General features: G+C 40.7%; 3 protein-coding genes across 4 annotated transcripts in view; 2 read left to right on the top strand and 1 right to left on the bottom strand.

Moving 5' to 3' along the window:
- Positions 1-5: 5 nt before the first annotated feature.
- On the bottom strand, positions 6-990 carry LOC148801703 (Cytochrome C assembly protein). The gene is given in 3 exon segments (XM_088900009.1): positions 6-790; positions 792-825; positions 932-990. Coding segments are annotated over 3 exon segments (465 nt in total). The 3' UTR covers positions 6-418.
- A 324-nt stretch (positions 991-1314) lies between these two features.
- Positions 1315-3002, top strand: LOC148801702 (uncharacterized). The gene has a single exon (XM_088900008.1). The coding sequence runs from the start codon at positions 1329-1331 to the stop codon at positions 1545-1547; it is 219 nt and encodes a 72-aa protein (XP_088756134.1). The 5' UTR covers positions 1315-1328; the 3' UTR covers positions 1548-3002.
- Positions 3003-4874: 1872 nt separating this feature from the next.
- LOC104587685 (uncharacterized) overlaps positions 4875-21618 on the top strand; it is a 38293-nt gene continuing 21549 nt past the window's right edge. The window contains exon 1 of one of the 2 annotated variants that reach the window (XM_010245387.3): positions 4875-6281. In XM_010245387.3, the coding sequence (XP_010243689.1) occupies positions 6089-6281 (193 nt within the window). In that variant the 5' untranslated portion in view covers positions 4875-6088. The remainder of the gene's footprint in view (positions 6282-21618) is intronic. The other variant, XM_088900447.1, reaches the window with a different exon arrangement.

Raw genomic sequence — 21618 nt, 5'->3', positions numbered from 1 at the left:
GTTTGTAGAAAAGCCAATGCCAACTCCATTCATTCAGGCTATATTTATAGCCTTATGGTGCTACAAACTGGGAGTAGAAATAGGAACTACTGCCCCTTAATCTTAGGAGCTTATCAACAAAAAAAACAGAATGCACTTATCTAGGAAACATAATGCACTTATCTAGGAACAAAATTGAAGACTTATCTAATGCACTTATCTAGGAAACAGAATGCACTTATCTAGGAACAGAATTGAAGACTTATCTATTCTAACAGAATTAAAACTGAATGGATAAGGCTTATCCCAACTAAGAGCTAACATGACCGGGTCTTCTGCTGCTATCCACTTTGACCGGGTCTTCGGCTGCTGCATGCATGCACGTATCAGAAATCCGGCAGCCAATTGCTGGCTCTGAATAACCAGCCCAGCAATATGCTCAATTCTTCCATAACATAACGGGGCAGGGTTGCGCGCGAGCCGAGTGACGTAGGTGCACAAGAGTACTTCGCGCCACAACCATATCTCTTTTATAGGTTCTACGGACCGATGCCTGCTGTTTCATCCGGGAGAAAAGAATCATAGATATGCCAGTCATTAGAAGCAAGAACCGCCATAAAAAGATTCCTCGTGTATCATCTGTAGCAAAACTATGAACGGGAGCTAGCAATCCGGACCGTATTGAAGAGGTTCCTGAGACACAGCATGGAAGAGTCACAATATTTAGAAGCGAGGTCCAAGAATTCAGAAGGGGTAGAATTACTGAATGAATACGAGCTGTGGCTAATACCCGAGGCATAAAAGAAGCATTTTCTACGGGATCCCGAAACCACCAGCCACCCCGACCTAATTCATGATGAGCCCACCAACTTCCTGGCGAGATGCCTACGGTTAAAAACCACCGACATGTCAAGATCCAAATTCGAATTGGTTCCTGGTCCTGGTCAGAGACCACAGTGTTCGCGCCGGCGGTCCAAGAAAGAGGCGAAGTAGTGGTATCTTTCTTTCCATTACGAACGACACGCTTCGCCTGCTCCCTCCCCGTGTCCATTAGCGCTCCTGTCCAGAGCGAAGAGAAGGCGAAAAAGTGCCGCCGAAGCAGCATGAGCAGGTTTCTATTGCTACGCAACAATAGAGCAGGATAGCATTTTGCGCCCACATGTTTGAATTTTTTGGTAAAAAGCTCGCTTGTTATACGGGATCCGACGCATCCAGCAGAGCGAAGCAGCGTTCCATTCTTTTCGGCGGAATCCTTCCGCATTGGCGGCGAGTGGAGTGCCACAATCCCATTCATCGTTTTTGATCTACATAAGCCAAAGCCCATAGCACTGGCGACGTCTCCGGCATAAATGCGAGGAGGATGTATAGCCGATATAGGATCTTGTGGAACAGGATTTGATTCTGCAATCGGTTCGGTACGAACGAAGAAATTTCGAACAAAAGGATCGGAACTCGCTGATAGGAAAGGAGAGAAAAACAAAGCAATGCCAACAGCGGAGTCAATCCGCTGTTCATCGATAGACGAAGCTCTCTCTTTTTCATCTCGTGCCAGATGCAACAAAAGATGAGTCATTTTTACTTCTCGCGAACCACGGGAGCGCCTAGCGCCCAGAGGAGCAAAGCTCATTTTCCTTCCAGGGTAAAGCGGCGCATAAAAAAGGGCTGGCCCGTCAAAAGTCCGGTTCCTTCGCGAACGAAGTTCAGAATCAACAAGGGTTCGTAGAACGAAGGGAGTGTACAACTGGGGCGCAGCCCCACTTTTTTGTTCGTAACGAGGGAGAGATAGAATGGAGTTCTTCACGAAGTTCGAGACAAAGGAACAAAAAATAGTTTCTCTATGGCCTCCTCGTTTTGAGACATTATGGCTTTGGGGTCGACCCCGGTAACAAAGAAGGAATCCATAAAAACTTGGGATCCGACACCATGATAAAATACTACCCTCATGATTAGACCATGTCCCTGAGATTTGATAAAAGAAAGGTGCATTAGCGGTTAATACGTTGTAATTGGATAAGTTATTAGGAATATGACGGAACGAAAGACCAAGGAAAGGAAGAAGAATGCACCAAAATGCAGGTGCTGCACCAAACGCTGGTGATTGTTTCTTGTTGTAAGTGAATGCAACGAAAAGACCCGGAAATAACGAATAATGAGACAATTCATTTATTGACATTTCGTGCTCATTTCAAAATTTCTGCTTTCCCATCATCCGGTAACCACAGGATGATCCACAATCAAGGTGGCAGGATTCGAACCTATGGCCGGCCCGCCCCTGCCCTGCTGGGTTGGGTGGCCGCCTCGTCGTCTCTGTACCCGAAACAGATGCGCTGCACTACCCAGCGCGTAACCCTGTCTCCCCTACCCAGCAAACGGTGCAAACGGAGGGTCGAAAGCAGCAAACGTAGGCAGCAAGCTACGGAGCAAGTGAAGGGCTAGGGCGCCTGAACTTGCTTGAGCGCTAACGCCTAACCGAACAAGCAACGGATGAGCGCCTCGCGCTCAAGCCGTTGCAACAAGCGAGAAAACTACAGGGCGCTCCTGCGCACTCCGGCGAAGAAAACTACATGCGCTCAAGCGCACGAAGCATGATGAAAAACGGATGCGCAACAAGCAACTCCATGAGTGCTAGCGCGGCGCTAACGCGCAGCCGTTTTCTTGCTGCTAGCAACAAGCAACGGCTTTCGCGCGTCAGCGCTCATGGAGTTGCTTGTTCGGTTAGGCTAGGCGCTCATGGAGTTGCTTGTTTCTTCGCTGGTTCGAACAGATCCCTTTCAGCCTTTGAATTAGCTACTACTACTACTGATGAATGAACCTTCGCTGCACTCGGCCGGCAGAGATGGCAGGGAAGGGCATTTCTTTGCCGTGATCCCCACGTTCAGCTGTTAATCCGTACCCGATGTGATAGAGCGATACTCTGTTCAATTCCCCTTTGATCCGATGCCTACTAGCTATCATAAAGGCAGCCAGCAGTCCATGGCTGGCTGACATATCACGGTTTCACCATCAGAGGGAGGGGATGGAAAGGAAGGAGTCGATCACCTAGCCGATCCCGAATAGCCCGATCTTTATTTCAACCGATCCGCCGCCTCAATAATATATTTATTATTTTAAAATATAAATATTCTTTTATTCTTATAATAATAATATATAAATTTCTATTTATATATATAATAAATTCTAAAAATAGAAATAAAAAATAAATAGATTAAATTATTTTTTTTATTATTTATTTTTTTTATATTACATTTTTATATGGAAGATAGTCGGCCCACTTCTAGCCGTTCAAGCGATTATGCCTGTTCTAGCCCTACCATCCGCCCCTATCATAATAGAAAGGGGTACTTTCGAGCTGATCTGTAACGGATCAAAGCGACCGTTAGTCGGGCTGATCTGTGATTGGTCAAGGCGACCGAGAGGACACGTACCTCCTCCATATTCCTTAAATGGGCAAGACTCGGGTACTGCATGCCATAAGTTTTATTGTTTACTGAACAACTACATAGATCTTGATGGATTTTGATGCAATGGATATCATTACTCCACCACATAAGCCATCCCATGAGTATACATGACCCCACTACCTGTATAAAGCGTACATCCCTGCTCTTTGACTCGGTCAAAGCTTTTTTTAAGATGAGTCAAAGCCGGATATCGAGAGGACCCCCTAAGAGCGTCTTGTAAACCCAATTATTCGATCTGGAGATCCCAGCAAGGCTGCCGGAGACATCACTAAACCCAGGGATGTCTCTTGCAAAGTCCAGCCTACCCGACTGATATAATCTAGAATCCACTCTCCGCACGGTCGAATAGTGACCCTATTTGTATGCGCATCCACACGACGGGCACGTTCCAAGATCTCCCGCAACGAGAACCTAACACATGGTTTATTGACAGTAAGCTGATTAAATAAATGGATCATAGGTTGGTTGAATATTTAGTTCCGCTTAGGCTACGTGTTCTGTTCACGCGCTACTAAGCCGCACACAGGATCTTAGACGAACGATCTTAGACAGGTTTCGTCCCCTTTCGGGAACACATTCTTACTAGGGGCTAAGCCTGATTGCAAATATACCGAAAAAAGAAGATATCTATGGTCGATTCTACGAAGAGTAGATTCGCCCCTAATGTTATGGCTCGTCTCGCGCTTAGTCACTCGCGGGATTCGGATAGGAGAGCAGCAAGTCTTTTCTGAAAGAACTCGCAGCTCTCCCCCTTATATTATAAAATAAAAAAAAATTGATATATACGATACTAACTCTTTGGTTGGATCGGACAGGGACTTGTATAAAGATCTTTCCACTCATTCATCATACTATAAGTCGAAGTCACGGCATGGGGGCTCGGAATAAGAACGAGAATCGGTGTCGTGGTGGTGCTACGAGATGGCGATTTATCGTATAGAAGAATAGATCCGCGGACCTATTGATTGACCATAGATGCGAACCGATCGACCGCTATCTAAGAGAAGATAAGTACTTCTTCTATCGTTCAAGGGCAAGGGGAGAACATGTAGCGGCTTGCCTAGATCTCGTATTTCCCACGTAGTCCGTCGGTCAAACCAACGATTCTCTTCTCAAAGTAATAGAGAGAGTCTTTTTCTTTTTCCGGTATGTAGCTCCGCGAGCTAGGAGCGCATCATCGGGGAAGGGCGAAAACGAACATAGGATCATCATCATGGCCCTCTTCTTGTTTCTTTTGTTTGTGTCCGGTCCGTTGTGTGTGTGTGTGTTTTTTTTAAGGCTAAACAGTAGGGGTACTCTAAGACAATAGTTAAATAGTAAGGATACAATTTATCAATTAGCTAAACAGTAGGGGTAGTTTAAGAAATTTACCCTTAAATTAATTACATATACCTTCCATAATTAAAGACAAAATTTATTAATGAAGTAAGTTTTTTTTTTTTTTTTTTTTTTTTCTTTTTAATAATGTCTTCTCAATGTCATAGTCCAGCCTATATATTAATAGTGCAACCTAGGCATGACCGACCCAACTCCAACATGACCAACCTGAATATTTGCATAGTCATAGTTTCATAGGCTATAGGCCTGACCTAAACTTAGACTGGGTTTGGGTTGAGGTCTTAAGTAGCCTAAGCTTGATCTAAGCCTAGTCCAACCCAATCCAAGTTTGTTTGAATAATACATATATGTATTATGTTTATATAGAATATATATTTTTCTAATTATGTAAATATGTATATTTGTATAAAATATGTCTATGTACATTGTAAGTGTTTGTTTACATATTTAATATTTTCAATTAATTCTACTATTAAGTTGGGTTATAAAGCCCATTAAAAGATGGTTGTATCAAAATATACATAAATTCTTTCGAATCCGACCAACTTGCTCAAGCCCTATTAGCCAATCTTGGTTCGAGTTTACCCAACTTGAGCTATGTTGGGTTAAACTTGGATTAGGCCAAGGTTGACAAACTTGACTTAACCTCGAGTTGGGCCAGGCTTGAACATCTAGGATAGGGCTTGGGTTAACCTTCAACCCGACCCAAGTCGCTTGAGTTGCACACTACCATATAGGCATATACTGTATAGGCCAAGCTGGGCCCAGTCCAGGCTTAAAGTATTGGACCCAAACACGATCTAGAATTAGAAATTTTTGGGCCAGACCGGTCCGGCCAGGTTGGAACTGATCACCCCTACTAAACCCTACCTCTAAAGATGGACCAAGTTAAGAGGGTTTACTACATTCGGAGCCCACTCATGCACCAGTGGCCAGTCCTGCACCCTAGCATTAGGGCTTCCTGTTTCCAACAAATCGAGCACTCACTCTCTCATTATTTAAATGCAACTAAGCACAAGGAAACCACCACCGGATAACGATTGCTAAAATTTGCAAAAAGCTTTTTTAATTAACTAACCGTTCACTCTCGATACTGCAACTCATACTTTCATAAACTGAATAAAAAACTGCACAAAGGTGAGAGAGAGAGGGAGAGGGTTTTCGGCTTTTTGCTGCGAAAAGGGTATTTACATAGACGATATACCTCGTTGTGGAGAACTTGAGGAGAGGCAGGAGGCCAAGTGAGTCTATTTCGATCTGAGCCGCGGCGGGAGTCGTAGAGTTCCAGGGGAGACAGCGAAGGAGAGAGTATGAGCAGCGGAGGGAGTACTACCAACGGTAATGGGAAGGGTAATAATGGGGTTCCGTCGATCCCGGCGGCGTCGAGGAAGATAGTTCAGAGCTTAAAGGAGATTGTAAACTACCCCGAACATGAGATCTATGCCATGCTCAAGGAATGTAACATGGACCCTAACGATACCATTCACAGGCTACTCTCCCAAGGTTTATCGCAAAACCCTGTTCTTTATTTTTTTCTTTTTCTTTCTCAGTTCCTTTTTTTTTTGTTTATGTTATCTTGGTGTAAGAATTTTTCCTTAGTTTAGTCTGTTTAGTTTCCCATGACTTTCTTTTCTGGTTATTTAACTTGCAAAATTGGGATTATTTTCTTGGTTATCTATCTTGTTTCATTCTCTCATGGGTAGTGCTTCCCTGCAAGTTTTGTTGCTTTATCTGGGTTTTGGATATTTTGGAAAGCGAAGGGACCTTTCTTGCACTTGGTTGAACTTCTTGGATTTTTTTCCCTCATTTGTTTCTTTCACTTTTTTTTTTGTTGATATTCTGAAGGGAATCTTATTAGTATTTGGCTGGACCAAGACAAGTTGGATGGTCAATTGCATGGGACTTTTCTTTTTATTAGTTGCTTCTTTATTCGAATCTCACAGGTTATGTCTTTTCCTCTTTTCCTTCGCTTGAGCTTTGACCTGCACAGGGTTTTTTTTTTTTATGTATATAGTGGTCTCTTGTTGAACACCTTTTAGCTGAAGAGTTGGTTCTGATGTGTTCATGTAATTCTTTCCTCATATCCTGATCCTCTTCCCCGTTCTTGGCTTCAGGAAGTGAAGCAAATGACTCTGTTGTCGTGAAAAGATTGGATTTGGGCAGATATAAGTTCTGCTTGTGTATATGGTTATTGTTAATACCTTTTTCTTTTTCTGACTTCACAATTTGTCAAAAACTATTATGCGTTGCATTATATAGAGTTAGAGTGGTTAGACATGGATGTGTTTTTCGTTCAATGAGGATGATGATAAGTAAAGTGGGTGTCTTAGGAATGTACGTTTTTCAAAATCTATTGGTATCCAGCATTTATTTTCTTTTGCAGTCTTGATTAAGTAGAGGAAAGGTGCTAAATTAGCTATGCATTGTGATGGCTTTTTGGTTCCCCGGCTACTCTGCTAGATTTATGATTTGTTTTTGCTATGTAACATTTCTTTGTTTGGTTCTCTACCTTGCCATTTTTTATTCATATAAGATATGTACATATACTGCTTCCTTTTGATGTTTGACCTAATATGGGGGTGCAACTTGGGTTGGTTGGGTTGAGCAATTGTTAAATTTTGAATGGCTTGAAACCTACACCTGAGCCTGATATAGTTGAAAAACTTCAAATTGGGCGACCTGATTTCTAACCCTATCTAGTGGGCTTTAATGAATTATCATAAATTAACTGTGTTCAAAAGGTTAGGACCTTATCCAGTCTACCCCTCTCAACTCCCAAGACCCCAGATAATTGGGGGACCAACATTGGACAATGGCGTTTTCTTTTTTCTTTTTTTTTTTTTTTTTTTAAATGCCCCAAATAGTTGGTGTTAAAACATTCATAAAAAAAATAGTTAGTGTTAAGGCTGAGTTGAATAACTAAGGAGCCGTTTGGAAAATCTTTTTGGAAGATCTTTTGGTAGCTTTGATAGTCAAAAGACGCATTGAAGTCCGTTTGGTTAAGGTGTGTCTTTCCGCGCGAAGATGAATAGAAAAAAAAAACGCAAAAGGTCCATTTGGAGCTTCCCGAAAATCGCCTGTTTTGGGCTTGTCATGTCTTTTTGGCGCATCGGCTTTCGGCAGCTAGATCTACCGCAAACCAAATGGGAAAAGACTGAATCACGGTCTGCCTAGCTTGTAAATAGCCGACAGATTGTGCGGAAAGCCGTGACAAATGAGGCCTTAAATACGGAGGAATAAAGAGGCAACACATAAGAGTATTGGAATTCTATATTTCTATTACATCCTTTTAGAAGTTGAGAAAAAATGTTTTCTAGGTTACAAATTTACAATGGAAAAGTTGAGTTTGAATGCAATAAGCTTCTAAAGTCATCAGTGTCATTGAGATGACTAGTTAGAGGGGGCAATATTATGATGCCTTATTCTCACTATCATTTTTTTTTTCTTGGTGAAGTTTATTCTTACTTTCTGTTATTGAATAGGGTTCCTTTGAAGTCTTTGCTTATTAAACAGTGTCTTCGCTGGCTTGGGTGGGTGCCAGCTGGCTCAGTTGGTAAAGTCTCTTGCTGGTTGTAGCAGAGACTTGGGATCAAATCCCACCTGCACCAGGGTTTTGAGGGGGGGGCGTTATGGGTCTAGGGGATGGGCTACCCCCTCGTTGTGTGGTCCCAAGAACCAAAAGAACTTTCGAAAAGAAGTGCCTTAGCTGCTTTACCCATTTATTTCTCCCTCTTTTTCCCAATTCCATTCTGCGTGGCTGAGCTCCTAGAAAGAAAAATGAGGTACTTTTTATCGGAAAGGATGGCAGGATGAAGATAGAATCTATTTGGTGAATTGGAAAAAGGTTTGATGCCCCAAGAAGGAGGGTGGTTTAGGGGTGAGGAAACTGAAGAAGGTGGTTACTGCTGCCCTTTTGGGAAAATGTTTTCGGCATTTTAATGAACAACATAATAGTTTGTAGAGAAGGGTTCGTTATGGCTAAATATTGACTTAGAAACTTGAATGGGGAGCCGGGGCAAGCTAGAGAAGCATATTGCTTGCATTGTGGAGGGGGGGTATAGAGAAAATCAAGCAAAGAGTCAGATTCTGGTGTGATGAATGGTGCTCAAACAGGCCTCTCATGGATCTATTTCCACTCTATTCCTGGCAGCTAGGGACAGGAATGCTCTGGTTTCTGGTTGTTTTCAGTTTGAGAATAACCAAGTACTGTAGAATCCAGTCTTCAGAAGAAATCTAAACGAATGGGAGGTGGATGACCTGATGGAGCCTTTCTGCTATCCAAAAGGTTAACCCAGAGGTGGATCAGTAGTCTTGGAGAAACAAAATTCAATTCTGAGGACTAGTGTCAAATGTTTATGGCCCGACTAGGAATAAAAATAAAGATCTTTGGGTGGAGTTGGAGAGGGGACATGTAGATGGGGTGGGTCCATGGTTGTTGTGAGGAGATTTTAATGTCTGTGGGAGGATGAGTAGAATGAAGGGTGGAAGGGATAGTATGGTTCTAGGGATCATGAGAAGCTGTGGTGGCTTCATAAGAAGAAATGAGTTGGTTGACACAAATGTGGTGGGATCTGAATTCACTTTGTCAAATGGTCAGGAAACACCGATTTTAAGAAGATTTGATAGATTCCTCTTCAATGATGAATGTGAAGTTTGTTTTGAGGACTTGATTCAAGAGACTGTACTTTTCATTGTTTTGGGTCACAAACCAATTATACTAAGAAGCTTTTTGGAGTTTTTGTCGCTGAAGCAATTCAGGTTTGAAAGTATATGGTTGGGGTATCCACACTTGCAATTTGTAGAGGAAAAATGGAATAACTATATTATGTCAGGGAGGGCAGGTTATGTGATGATGAAGACATTACAATTTTTAAGAGAAGATTTGAAAAATTGGAGTTAGCCATCCTTTAATAACTTAGGTGTTTGTCGAAAGAGGTCTTGGAGAAAATGACTAAACTTGATAGTTTGGAGGAAGAGATTGGTTTGTAAGGGAAGGGGGAATGGAGAGGGAAGCCCTAAGGGAGAGTGGAGGTGGCATGAAGGCAAAAATCAAGAGTGCCATGGTTAAAATAGGAGGATAAAAATACATCTTTCTTCTAAACGATGGCAAAAGAAAGGAGGAGAAGGAATCAAATTTTAAGATTAGAAATTGGTGATAGATTGATGGTTGATCAGAGAGAGACCATAGAAGAAATTAGAAGTTTGTATGTTAATTTCCTTAAGTCTACCCAAAGAAGAGTGTGCCTCTTGGGTGTTATGGAGTTTAACAATATTGAGGTATTTCGGAAGGATTAGTTGGAAAGGGAAGTTTGAAGAAGATGAAGCTTGGGTGGTTGTTAAGAGGATGAGGGGGATCAACCCGTTAAGCTGCATTTTCCAGACCTCTACTCCCTATCAAACCTTAAGGCTGAACTTGTTTGCTAGGTTTGGTGTTCCTCAAAAAGTGGGGTAAATTGGGATCTTGGCTTTAGGAGAGGTTTAAGAGATATTGAGTGCAATTCCATCGTTCATCTACTCTCACTTTTGGAAAAGGTGTTACTTGGATCTATCTGCCTTGGACAAAAGAGTTTGGCATCCAATATTCCAACCCCCAATGGTTTGTTTACCTGTGCCTCATTTTCTAATCAACTAACCCTTTCTGACTCTATGGGAGTGACTTTCCTTGTGAAAGAAATCTGGTGCAAACCAATCCCTCCTAAAGTTCAAGCTCTTTGTTAGGAAGTGTTTTTAGGAAGTTTAACCCTTGTGATGTGCTACAGCAAAGAAGGCCAAATAAGTGCCTCTCTCCCCTTGTATGGATCTTATGCAAGGCTGGTGGTGAAACCCTCCCTCACTTATATCTTGCTCTTGTTTCTTGTATTTGGGAATACTTCTGCTCTCTTTGGTTGTAGATGGTCTCCTCCACAGGGCGTAGTAGCGGATTTGTTCAGCTCAAATTTCCTAAGGCAACAGGAAAAAGGGGAAGATGTATGTGGAAGATGGTAAGAGCAGCTTTGGTATGGTATTTGGGAAGAAAGAAACCAAATCATTTTCAAGGAAAAATTCAAGTCAAGGGAAGAAGTGATTGAAATCATAAAGATCAGAACTGCACGTTGGGTTAAACCTTGGACCTCTTTAGAAACATATCTACAGATGATATACTAAGGAATTGGAGGGAAGCGGCACAATCAGAAATGCACAGAGAAAAGGCAAGAATGAATTGGAAACCACTGGGATCAGATAAGCTAAAGTTGAACTTTGATGGAAGCTCCTTTGGCAACCTGAGGAGGGCTGGAATAGGAAGAATTATTCAGAATCATCAATGAGAAGTAGTGGCGCTATTCTGTGGACCAATTGGGTTTGAAGACTCAATTCAAGCTGAAACTCAGGCTCTCCTACAAGGTTTGAAACTTGCTGAGCATATGGGGGTAAGAGAGCTGGATATTGAAGGGGATTCACTATTAGTTATGAATTGGGCAAAACATTGACTTACCACCTTGGAGGCTTAGGTTCATCTTCAGAAAAATTGGTTCACTAGCAAGAAAATTCAGTTCCAGCTTTGATTGCTTCAAAAGGGAAGCAAATAGCATGGTGGATACTCTAGCAAAGTAGGGAGTTGATAGACCACTTTATTTTGGGCAATTCTGTATTATGTCTATTAGGATTGTTGGGAAATTTTGAAAGATGATTTAATGGATGTATTTGTGGAGTTCTATCAAAAAGGGAAGTTATTGCCTGGAGCAAATGCAACTTTTATTGCTTTATTGCCAAAAAAGAAAGGGTCCAAAACTCCTTAAGGAATACAAACCGATAAATCTTGTGGGTAGCTTGTATAAGATCATTGCTAAAGTCTTGACTGGTGGGTTGAAGATTGTCTTGCCCTTTGTTATCTCTTAGAACCAAGGAGCTTTTGTAGAAGGGAGACAAATCGTGGATCAAATCTTAGTGGCAAATGAATGTGTGGCAACTAAGAAAAAAACAAGGTGGCAAATGTTTGATTTGTTAATTGGACCTAGAAAAAGCTTCTTATGATATGGTGGATTGGTCCTTCCTGTTGAATCTCATGGAAAAGATAGTTTTAGGTGAAAGATGGAGGTTGTGGATTAAAGGATGTATTAGCTCAACACATTTTTCTATCCTAATGAATGGGGTAGAAAAGGGTTTCTTCCTGGCTAAAAGAGGACTCAGACAGGGTGATCCCTTGTCCCCATTCTTATTCACCTTTGTGGCTGAGGTCTTGAGTAGACAAATAATCAAGGCTGACCAAGATAACCGGTTTAAAGGTTGGAGGATTGGTAGATCAGAAGTGGTGGTTTCTCACTAGCAATTTTCTGATGATATAATCATTTTATGTGAAAGTTGTGATGAATCTAGTTTAAAGAATCTGAAAAGTTTGGTGGACAAGTTTCAACAGGCCCCCAAACTGAAAGTGAATTGGGGAAAAAGCTGTGTAGCTGGAAAAAACATTGGGGAGGGGGACATCCAAGCCATGGCAAATTTGCTAGGTTGTGAAGTGAAAAGTTGGCCTCTAGAATACTTAGGTATGCCCTTGGGAGGGAATATATTTCCTTGGGGGGAAGAATCACCTTGATAAAATCTACCCTAGCAAACCTGCCCACTTATTTCCTCTCCACGTTTAAGATCCCAGTGAAAATAGCTAGGAAGTTGGAGAAGATTATGGGGGATTTTTTGTGGGAACCTGGCGATGAAAAGAAGGATCATCTAGTGAAGTGGGAGCAAGTTTGTTACCCTAAGGAGCAGGGTGGCCTAGGTATAGGGAACATATTAAAGAAAAATAAGGCCCTTCTAGGGAAATGGTTGTGGAGATTCCCTTGTGAAGAAGATAGGTTGTGGCATAGGGTCATTAAAAGCATTCATGGTGAAGCAGATAACGGCTGGGATGCAAAACTAGCTTCCAATGCAGCTCCAAATTCCCCCTGGAAGGCAATCTTTGAGGTACTACCAACCTTTCTTCAATTTATCCGGTTTGATGTTGGATGTGGCAATAAAGTTCTATTCTGGGAAGACCTTTGGGTTAGGATTTGCCTCTTATGGTTAAATCCCGGACCTCTACTCCTTATCAAACCTTAAAAACAAACCTGTTGCTAGGATTGATATGCTTTCAGATTTGTGTATCTCTTGGGACTTTGGCTTTAGAAGAGGGTTGAGGGAAAATGAATGTGAGTCCCTAGTGCTTTTGATCTCAACACTTGAGAACGTCTACTTAGACCAATCTATAGCTAATAGTAGAGTATGGTCCCCAACTCCTGATGGTTTATTTTCTTGTGCATCTTTCTTTGGTTTGCTCACTCATTTTGATCCTTTGGGGGTGAACTTCCCAGTGAGAGAAATCTGGTGTAAACCGATCCCTCCAAAAGTACAAGCTTTCTGTTGGAGAGTGTTCCTAAGGAAGGTAAACACTTGTGATGTGCTACAAAAAAAGAAGGCCAAACAAATGCCTCTCTCCTCATGTGTGTGTCCTTTGTATAGAGTGTGGTGAAACCCTACCCGACTTACTTTTATCCTGCTCTTTTTTTTTCTGGTATTTGGAATGTTGTTTGTTCTCTCTTGGATGCATATGGGCTCCCCCACAGGATGTGGTAAGTCTATTCAGCCCCTCCTTGAGACAATAGAAGAAAAGAGGAAAGCGCTTATGGAAGGTAGCAAGAGCTGCTACAGTATGGACAATATGGGAGGAAAGAAACCTAAGACTTTTCTCTAAAAAAATTAAATCAAAGGAGGAAGTTATTGAAGCCATAAAAATCAGAACTACACATTGGGTGATGACCATAGAGCTATTAAAAAATTTCTCCACGAATGAGATTCTAAGAAGTTGGACTGAAGTAGCACAAACAGATGCACCCAAAGTAGTTGTGAGTGGAATGGAAGCCACCTGCATTTATTCATCAAAAAAAATGGAAGCCACCTGCACTGAACAAACTAAAACTAAACTTCGATGGGAGTTCCTTTGGTAACCCAAGAAGGGCAGGCGTAGTGGGTGTGATTAGAAACCATATGGGTGTGGTGGTGGCACTCTTCTCAGGACCAAATAGAAGGAGACTCACTACTGGTCATTTCTTGGGCTAAAAACATCACATTAGTACCTTGGAAGCTCAAATTTATCTTCAGAGAAATTGACATACTTGCAGTGAGGCTCAACTCTCAGTTTGGTTGGGCCAAATGGAATGCAAATGGGGTGGCGGATACCCTAGCAAAATGGGGGCAAATAGATCTACCTTGTACCATAGTTGTCAAGGCGACACCTAGGCGACAAGGCGCCCTTGGAGGCTTGCCTCGCCCAGTTGCCCAGCAGTTTTGTGCCCAATTGCCCAGCAGTTATGTGTTTATATTACTAATTTCTTTTTATTATTTTCTTATTCTGTCAGGGTTTAATCAATACAACATTGCTAACTGCTGTATTGAACCCATGGTTCACAGTATCGATACACCTCTGTGTATTGGCAGAGGTGTATCGGTACTTATAACGATACTTCCCCTATTTTTTTCTATTTCTTTGGTTTTCAATTTCATTTTTAAATATATATTACTTAAAAAATGGGTCCCCCAAAACACCTGTAAACAGTTATCGGGACCCCAAAGATACAATACAATACACCCGATATGGGGCGTATCATATCGAAATTTTGATTCATGATTGAACCCTCAAAAATTTCAAAACCTGAACCTATAAGCAAAGGAAGAACTTAAAATTTTGTCTAATCAACACATTTTCTTCTTCCATGGCTTCTTCTTCTTCTTCCACATTTTCTTTTCTTCTTTCCTATAACAAAAGTAGGGGTTCAGCCCCTATATTTTTTGAATTTTCTTTACTTTGTTATTTTTCTTCTCATAAAATGTTGATTTCCTAGACTTAAACATGAAATGTATACTTTTCTTATGAAAATTATGAATAATTATTAAGGAAAGATGGTTATGGAACCTAGGGATATATGGTTTTACTTAAAAAAAATTCATCGCCGAGTCGTCACCTAGGCGACTAGGCGACCCCCTGTCGCCTAGCCTCGCCTTGGCGCCTTGAAAACTATGCCTTGTACTAGGCAGATAAAAACAATTTTTGCTGATAAAAAAAAAGATGACTTGCCTTGTACTTTCACAGTAACTTTAATTAAATCAAGGAATTTATTAAGTGATAAAAAAAAGTAAAAAACTGATTCCAATTCTGATTTCGTTTCCTTCCTGAACCAAACAGACAGTGGGAATAAACCATTCCAATTCTGATGGGTTTTGATTCCAATTCTGATTTCAGTTCCAATTGCAAATCAAATGGACCCTTAGTTTTAGGTGGTGTTTGGTGCATCTTTTCAGTGTGCCTTTTGGTCTGCAGGAAGCTCAAAAGGCCAAAAAGTGGTCTTTTCCTGTTTGGTATCGTGTAAACCAAAAAACCCAAGCAGAAAGACCGAAAAAGCCAGGAATTGGGAAGCTTCAAATGAAGCTTCTGGCCTTTTTGTGCTGAAAATAGCCTTCTCAGCTGTTTTTAACAGCCCGGTAGACCACAATGCAAACTAAACAGTGTTGGTCTTTAAAGACAAGACCCCAAAAGCTTAATGCATCTTCTTGTCTACTGGTTGTTGAAAGATCTACCTTGAAAGTCTTACCAAACAGCTCCTTAGTTAACAGGGTGTGAAAAGAATTCTTTTAGGCATCTTTGGGATTAAGGCAAGGTGATCCTATTTCACCATTATTTTATTTTATTTTTTGTATTGGTGACTGAAGTTCTAAACAAGCTTTTAAAAAGAGGAGTGGAGGTAGTTTTGTTGGAAGGTTTTAAGATTGGTAGAGGAGGCTTGGTAATTTCCCACTTGCAATATGCTGATGATACCTTATTGTTTTTGGATGCATTAGTGACTTGGTCTTCAAACTTTAGAGCAGTTCTCAAATGTTTTGAGTTGGTTGCTGGACAAACAATAAATTTGAGTAAGAGCGTGATGATAGGCATGGGTGACATTTCTTAGCAAATTTCTGGAGGAATGTGTGGGTGCTTAGGGTTGTTGGTGGGTGAGTTCCCATTCACTTACTTGGGTCTCCCAATTGGTGCAAAGATATCCTCTTGTTCAACTTGGTAGCCAGTTCTAGATAGGACCAATCAGACGACATTAGCTGGTCAGAGAGGGAAGTATTTGTGATTTGGGGGGGGAGGGGGGAGGGATAACTCTTACCAAAAGTGTTCTTTTGAATCTGCCTACTTACTATTTATCTTTGCTGAAAGTTCCATCTTGGGTGATTGAGTTCATTGAAAAAAATGCAGGTGGGTTTTTTTTGTGGAGTTTGAAGGTCATGGAGAAGAGGTTTCACTTAGTTAAATGGGATGCTAAGAGGGAATGGAGGGTGCATTGTTGATTAAAGCATTATTGGGGGCATGGCTTTGGAGGTTCAGGGAGAGGAGAAGGATGCTCTTTGGGGGAAAGGTGAGCTTATGATGTAGTGGGTTTTGGATGGTACTGAAGAAAGGTTAGATCAGCATATGGGGTTTGTGTATGGAAAGGTATCATAAACTTCCAATCAGCATGGTGCAAGGATCAAGTTTTGGGAAGATGGTTGGACAGGGATGGGAAGATTATTTGATTTCTGCTCAAGGCTCTACAATTTAAGTGAAAGGAATATTATGATTGCCTTATGTTTTCAGTTAAATCAGGGATGTTTGGTGCCCATCCTTTAGGAGACTATTGTATGGTTGGGAAATTAAAGAGTGTCTAAGGTTATTGGCTAAGGCGGTGGAAGGTTTGCAGGAATGGTGTCTTCAGTGTAAAATCTTATTACATTTGTTTGGTGAGGAATTGGGTAGAAAGAACCAATGTAAAAGGTATTTGGAGAAATCCGTTGCCACCCAGGGTGTAAGTGTTTGCATTGCTGGTTGTACTTGACAGCATTCTAACTCAAGATTACTTGAGGAGAAGAAGAATTCAAGTTATGGCCCATCCGGTCCAATATTTCTACAACTTTCAAACCTGTAGGTGCTATTAGGCATCACATAGGACTAGGAGAACTGAAGTGTGAATGCCCCCCAAATACAAGAAACATCTAATTTGATATTTCCCACAATACCCCAATGCACATAACCAAATGCTAAATGTGGTGTTACAGTTTCAAATTGTTTTCTTTCCTTTTCTCTGTCTCTTTCTTTAACTCAGCTCAATCTAAGCTTGTTAATGCTGCTCGGGTGTAGCTGTTTCAAGTTAAATCTGCCCAACCAAATATATTTTTTGTATGTTGAAGTCAAATATCCTATGTTAGTCATTATCTTGGGCAAACTTTTATACTCCTGGTGCTTGGGTGTACTGGCATACCCTAAGGGAAATCAACTGCTTAGCTAAAGAGATGGGTGCTAGTGTTCTACTTTTAAATTGGTTAGGAGGATTGCTAATGAGATGGCAGACTCATTAGCTAAGTAGGGGGTTTATAGGCAGCAATTATTTTGGGCTAAGTTGTAATCACATACTATAGTAAAACACATGGTCAAATCTCTTATATGGTGCTTATTTGGACTCAAAACAGGAACCCAACACCATGGTTCCAAGCACCACCTAAGTGATGTACACCTAGGTTAAAACAAGGTGCACCCCACACAATGGGGCTTGCTTATGATTCTACACATTCCTGTTAATACATTTATTCAAGGAATCTAGATTCAGTCATCACATAATTTTTCCTTGCGTTGTTCTCACAACACTTGCAGCTGTTCATTTAGAACATCTCCCCATGAATGAAAAAATATAAGTACGAAGATGTTCCAAATACATGGCTGTAAGAATGGTGTGAGGACTGAATCCAATCTCTTATTCAAGTGGATCCCAGATTATTCCTTAGATGATTTCTTGCTAGAGGAGGGGTTGGGAGATTGAACCTTCATTTAGGGTGCCAGGGCTAGGAGCTAATCATCAGGGTGCCAAGGCTAAGACCATTTGTCACCTTTACTCTTACGAAATGGCAATCAACTTCCATATGCTTAGTTCTCTTGTGAAATACCGGATTGGAAGCAATATGTGCTGTAGCCTGATTGTTATAGAACAACTTGATGGTTTTCCCTATAGGAATGCTTATCTCTTGGAGTAGATGTTTCAACTAGATCAATTCACATGTGGTGTGCCATTGTTCTATACTCAACGTTAGCACTACTCCCAGCAACTGCATTCTGTTTCTTACTTTTTCCAAGTGATGAGGTTGCCACACAAAAATGGTACAATAGCCTGTAGTAGACCTCCTATCCATTGAGGAACCTGCCCATTTTGCATTAGTATATCCTTCTAAGGTTAGTTCTCCTACTTTATTGTATAGTAATCTGTGTCTTGGAGCACCCTTTAGATATCTTAACACTCTTACAACACCTTCACAGTGAATAACTATGGGATTTTGCATGAACTGACTTAGAACTCCTACACTAAATGAGATATCAGGATGGGTGATTGCGAGATAAATTAGTTTACCAATTAATCACTTGTACCTTCTAGGATAACTGAATGGCTCCCCTTTTTTTTGATGAATGAAAATAATTTATTAAATCAGAATATAAGGCAATACAGGAAACCCATGAAGAGGCACGGGCTGTTCCCTCTTCTAACAAAGTATTACATCAATTAAGAACCGGATAAGCAGAAATAAACGGAAATAAAATTACATAGCAGCCCAAAACAAATGATCCCTTGAAATCCCTTGCTTAGCTAGTCCATCCGCTAAGGAATTTGCTGATCTTTCTACCCAAAGAGAGGTAACTGTTATATTTCTTGTGAGCTAATTGACTTTCCTCAATAAATCTCTATATCACCACATAGCTGAAGCTGGCTTTGTCAACCATCCCACAACAATTTTAGAGTCTCCTTCAACTATCAAGTGTTGAACTCCTAACTGTTCAGCAATCTGGATGCCTTGTACAGCCGCTAAGATCTCTGTTCTATTTGAGTCTCCTGTTCCCACAGGGCCTGAAAACAAAGCTAGGATGTTGCTCTCTCTATCTCTCAGCACCCCTCCTATCCCCGAAGGACCTGGGTTTCCTTGGCTACTACCATCAAAATTCAGCTTTGCCCAACCTTCAGGCGGAGGCTTCCACACTGCAGCTGCCTTGTCCCTCCTCGTATGACTAGTGGCTACCGCCTTCCAGTTACTCCAAATGTCATGAAAGGAAAACGTACGAAAGAAGTCAAGAGTTCTTAGCCAATGAATGGCTCCCCTTGACTATCAATCATCTTTACATTAGGATCCATATGGGTCTCAACTGGTTTAGCCCCAAGTAGACCTGTCTCATCCAACAAATCAAGACATTTGCATTGTGACAAGATCTCCTCCCATTTTGAGTGAGCCACTTCAATGCCCAAGAAATACTTTAGGGATCCTAAATCCTTGGTTTGAAAGTGTTGCTACAAAAACATTGATTAAAAAAGTGTTGCTACAAAAACTGTTTTAGATCCTTAATCCTACTGACATTACTAGCAATAATAACTATGTCATCAACATACATTGCCAAAAATGATCTGCCTAGATGTGGTGTCTCTATAGAAAATTGAGTGATCAGCTCCACACTGTTTGGGACCAATTCTTGTACTACACTATTGAACTTGCCAAACCATGCTTGTGGTTATTACTTTAACCCATAAATAGCCTTCCACAACCTACATTCCAACCTCCCTCGAAGGTTGTTCCATGTAGACTTTTTTTTGAGAAAAGGTAAAGTATAATTATATTAAAACAAAAGGCCCTTTGTACAATGAGAAGCTGTACAAAAAGTTAAGAAAGGAATGAAGACCTCCTCCTGAAGGTTACCACTAAGAAGGGCATTCTTGACATCAAGTTGGTGGTACAAGGGCCAATCAAAATGAATAGGTAGAGAAATGACAACTTGTACAAAGGACAATTTATCCATTAATGAGGTCTTAGAGTAATCAACCTCATAAGTTTTTGTACATTCCACGTTCTCAAAACGGATCCTATCAAATATTTCACATTTTCTATAACCATATCTATTTTAAGTATTCGGGGAATCCTCCTTAATAGACAAAATATTCCTATTGTCAATGCCAATTGAATCAATGCTATTAGCTGTGAATTCGAACTTTTTTTGGTATTTTCTGTTTCTTCGGATGGTATGATGGGTCAATCATTTGCTTCATTGGTTCCAATGGTGGTAGGCTGGTAGCTGCGGAATTTGCTATACCATTTGATTACTAGTCATGCTTTAAGATGCTCAATGCTACCATGTTGTCTATGCTTGATGCTATACACCCACCAACATCCAACTGCTTGCTTCCTAGGAGGTAAGGAGGTAAGGTCCCATGTATGGTTGGACTGGAGAGCTTGGAATTCTTCGTCCATTGTCTTCCTCTAGTCAAATGAGGCAAAGGCTTCTTGAAAAGTCCTAGGAATGGAAATAGAAGATAGAAGAGACAAATTTTTGTTGGGAAGGAGGTAAATGGACAAGAGCACAATTATAAGAAATGGGGTGATCCGTACAAGTATGCTTTCCCTTACGTAGTGCAATGGGAAGATATTGAGGAGGATCGATCGTTGATTTAGATGTTGGTGGAAGGGTAGAAGATAGAGTTGGAGTTGATGTTGAAACATAAGGAAAGGGTTCCTGTCCAATGAAATAAGGAAGACTCTCAAAGAATGTGACATCAAGAGCATCTCGTGCCTCCTCTTAGGGTAATTGTATACTTTTTGGGAACAACAAAAGACTTATTGAGGATAGGTTCATATCATTTATACCCTTTTTAAGTGCATGAGTAGACAAGAAAGACACATCATATTGCTCAGGAATCAACTTTATCATGTCCAGGGCTTAGCTGATGGACAAAACAAACACATCTGAAGACATAAGGAGGAAGAGGGAAGAGTGATCCTAAAGGAAACATGGTAGAAAACGAAGGATCACCAACAATGATAGATCATAGATGGTGGCATGCGATTTATTAAAAAGCATGAAGTGAGAATCGCATCGCTCCAGTAGAGTGTGCGAACATGAAGACTGATTTATGATGCCATGGGTGTCAAAGTAAGTTTGAAAGGAACTATGCAAATATTCCTTTGCATAATCAGAATGAAAGACTTCAATACATATACCAAACTGATTTTGAACTTTAGCATGGAAAGAGAGAAAAATAGAAAAGTATTTTGAGTGTTTTTTCATTAAATATATCCATGTAATTCGTGAATGGTCATCAATTAAAGTTACAAAATATTGAAATCCATTATAAGATGAAACACAACTTGGACCCCAAACATTTAAGTGAACAAGTTCGAAAGGACTCATGGCCTTGTTATCTTCTTTAAGAACAAAAGTGATTCTAAAATGCTTACTGGAATGACGTGATTCACAATTGAACTATGACATCAACTCTAAACTAAGAACTAAGTTCTTAAAAAAATGAAGTGAAGGGTGACCCAAATGACAATGCCACTGGTGAGGAGTAAAAGATGAGTGAAAAGCTCTTGGTGGACCATCGCAATCCAAGTGGTATAGTCCTCCAACTTCATGATTTCCACCAATCATCTTCCCCGTCGTAAGATCTTGAAGAACACAATAGAAAGAGAAAAAAGTGACTAAGCAATTTAGTGAGTTTACTTACAGACAAGAGACTAAAGGGAAACTTGGGAACATAAAAACCAGAGTTGAGACTAATATTAGAATCAAGGGAAACATTACTAGTACTAGTAATAGCAGATGAGGTTCCATTTGCTAAAGTAAATAGGCTTTGTAGTGGAGGGTGGAGACAAAAAGCACAAATAGGTCTGAAGACCAGTTATATGATCTAAAGGTCCAGAATCAATTACCCATGGTGAATATTTAGAACTGGAAACTAAACAAGCTGTACTTTACCGAGCAAGGGTAACAATGATCTTGGAAGATGAAGAA

This window comes from Nelumbo nucifera, chromosome 3 (genome assembly GCF_055504915.1).
Source record: "Nelumbo nucifera cultivar China Antique chromosome 3, China Antique-T2T, whole genome shotgun sequence".
NCBI lineage: Eukaryota > Viridiplantae > Streptophyta > Magnoliopsida > Proteales > Nelumbonaceae > Nelumbo > Nelumbo nucifera.
The sequence above is the reverse complement of the archived record's forward strand: the minus strand, read 5'-3'. Positions and strand labels throughout refer to the sequence as shown.

What these genes read in the sequence shown, in the direction of transcription:
- LOC148801702 (XM_088900008.1), top strand. Translation starts at nt 1,329, where the DNA reads ATGCGAGGAGGATGTATAGCCGATATAGGATCTTGTGGAACAGGATTT.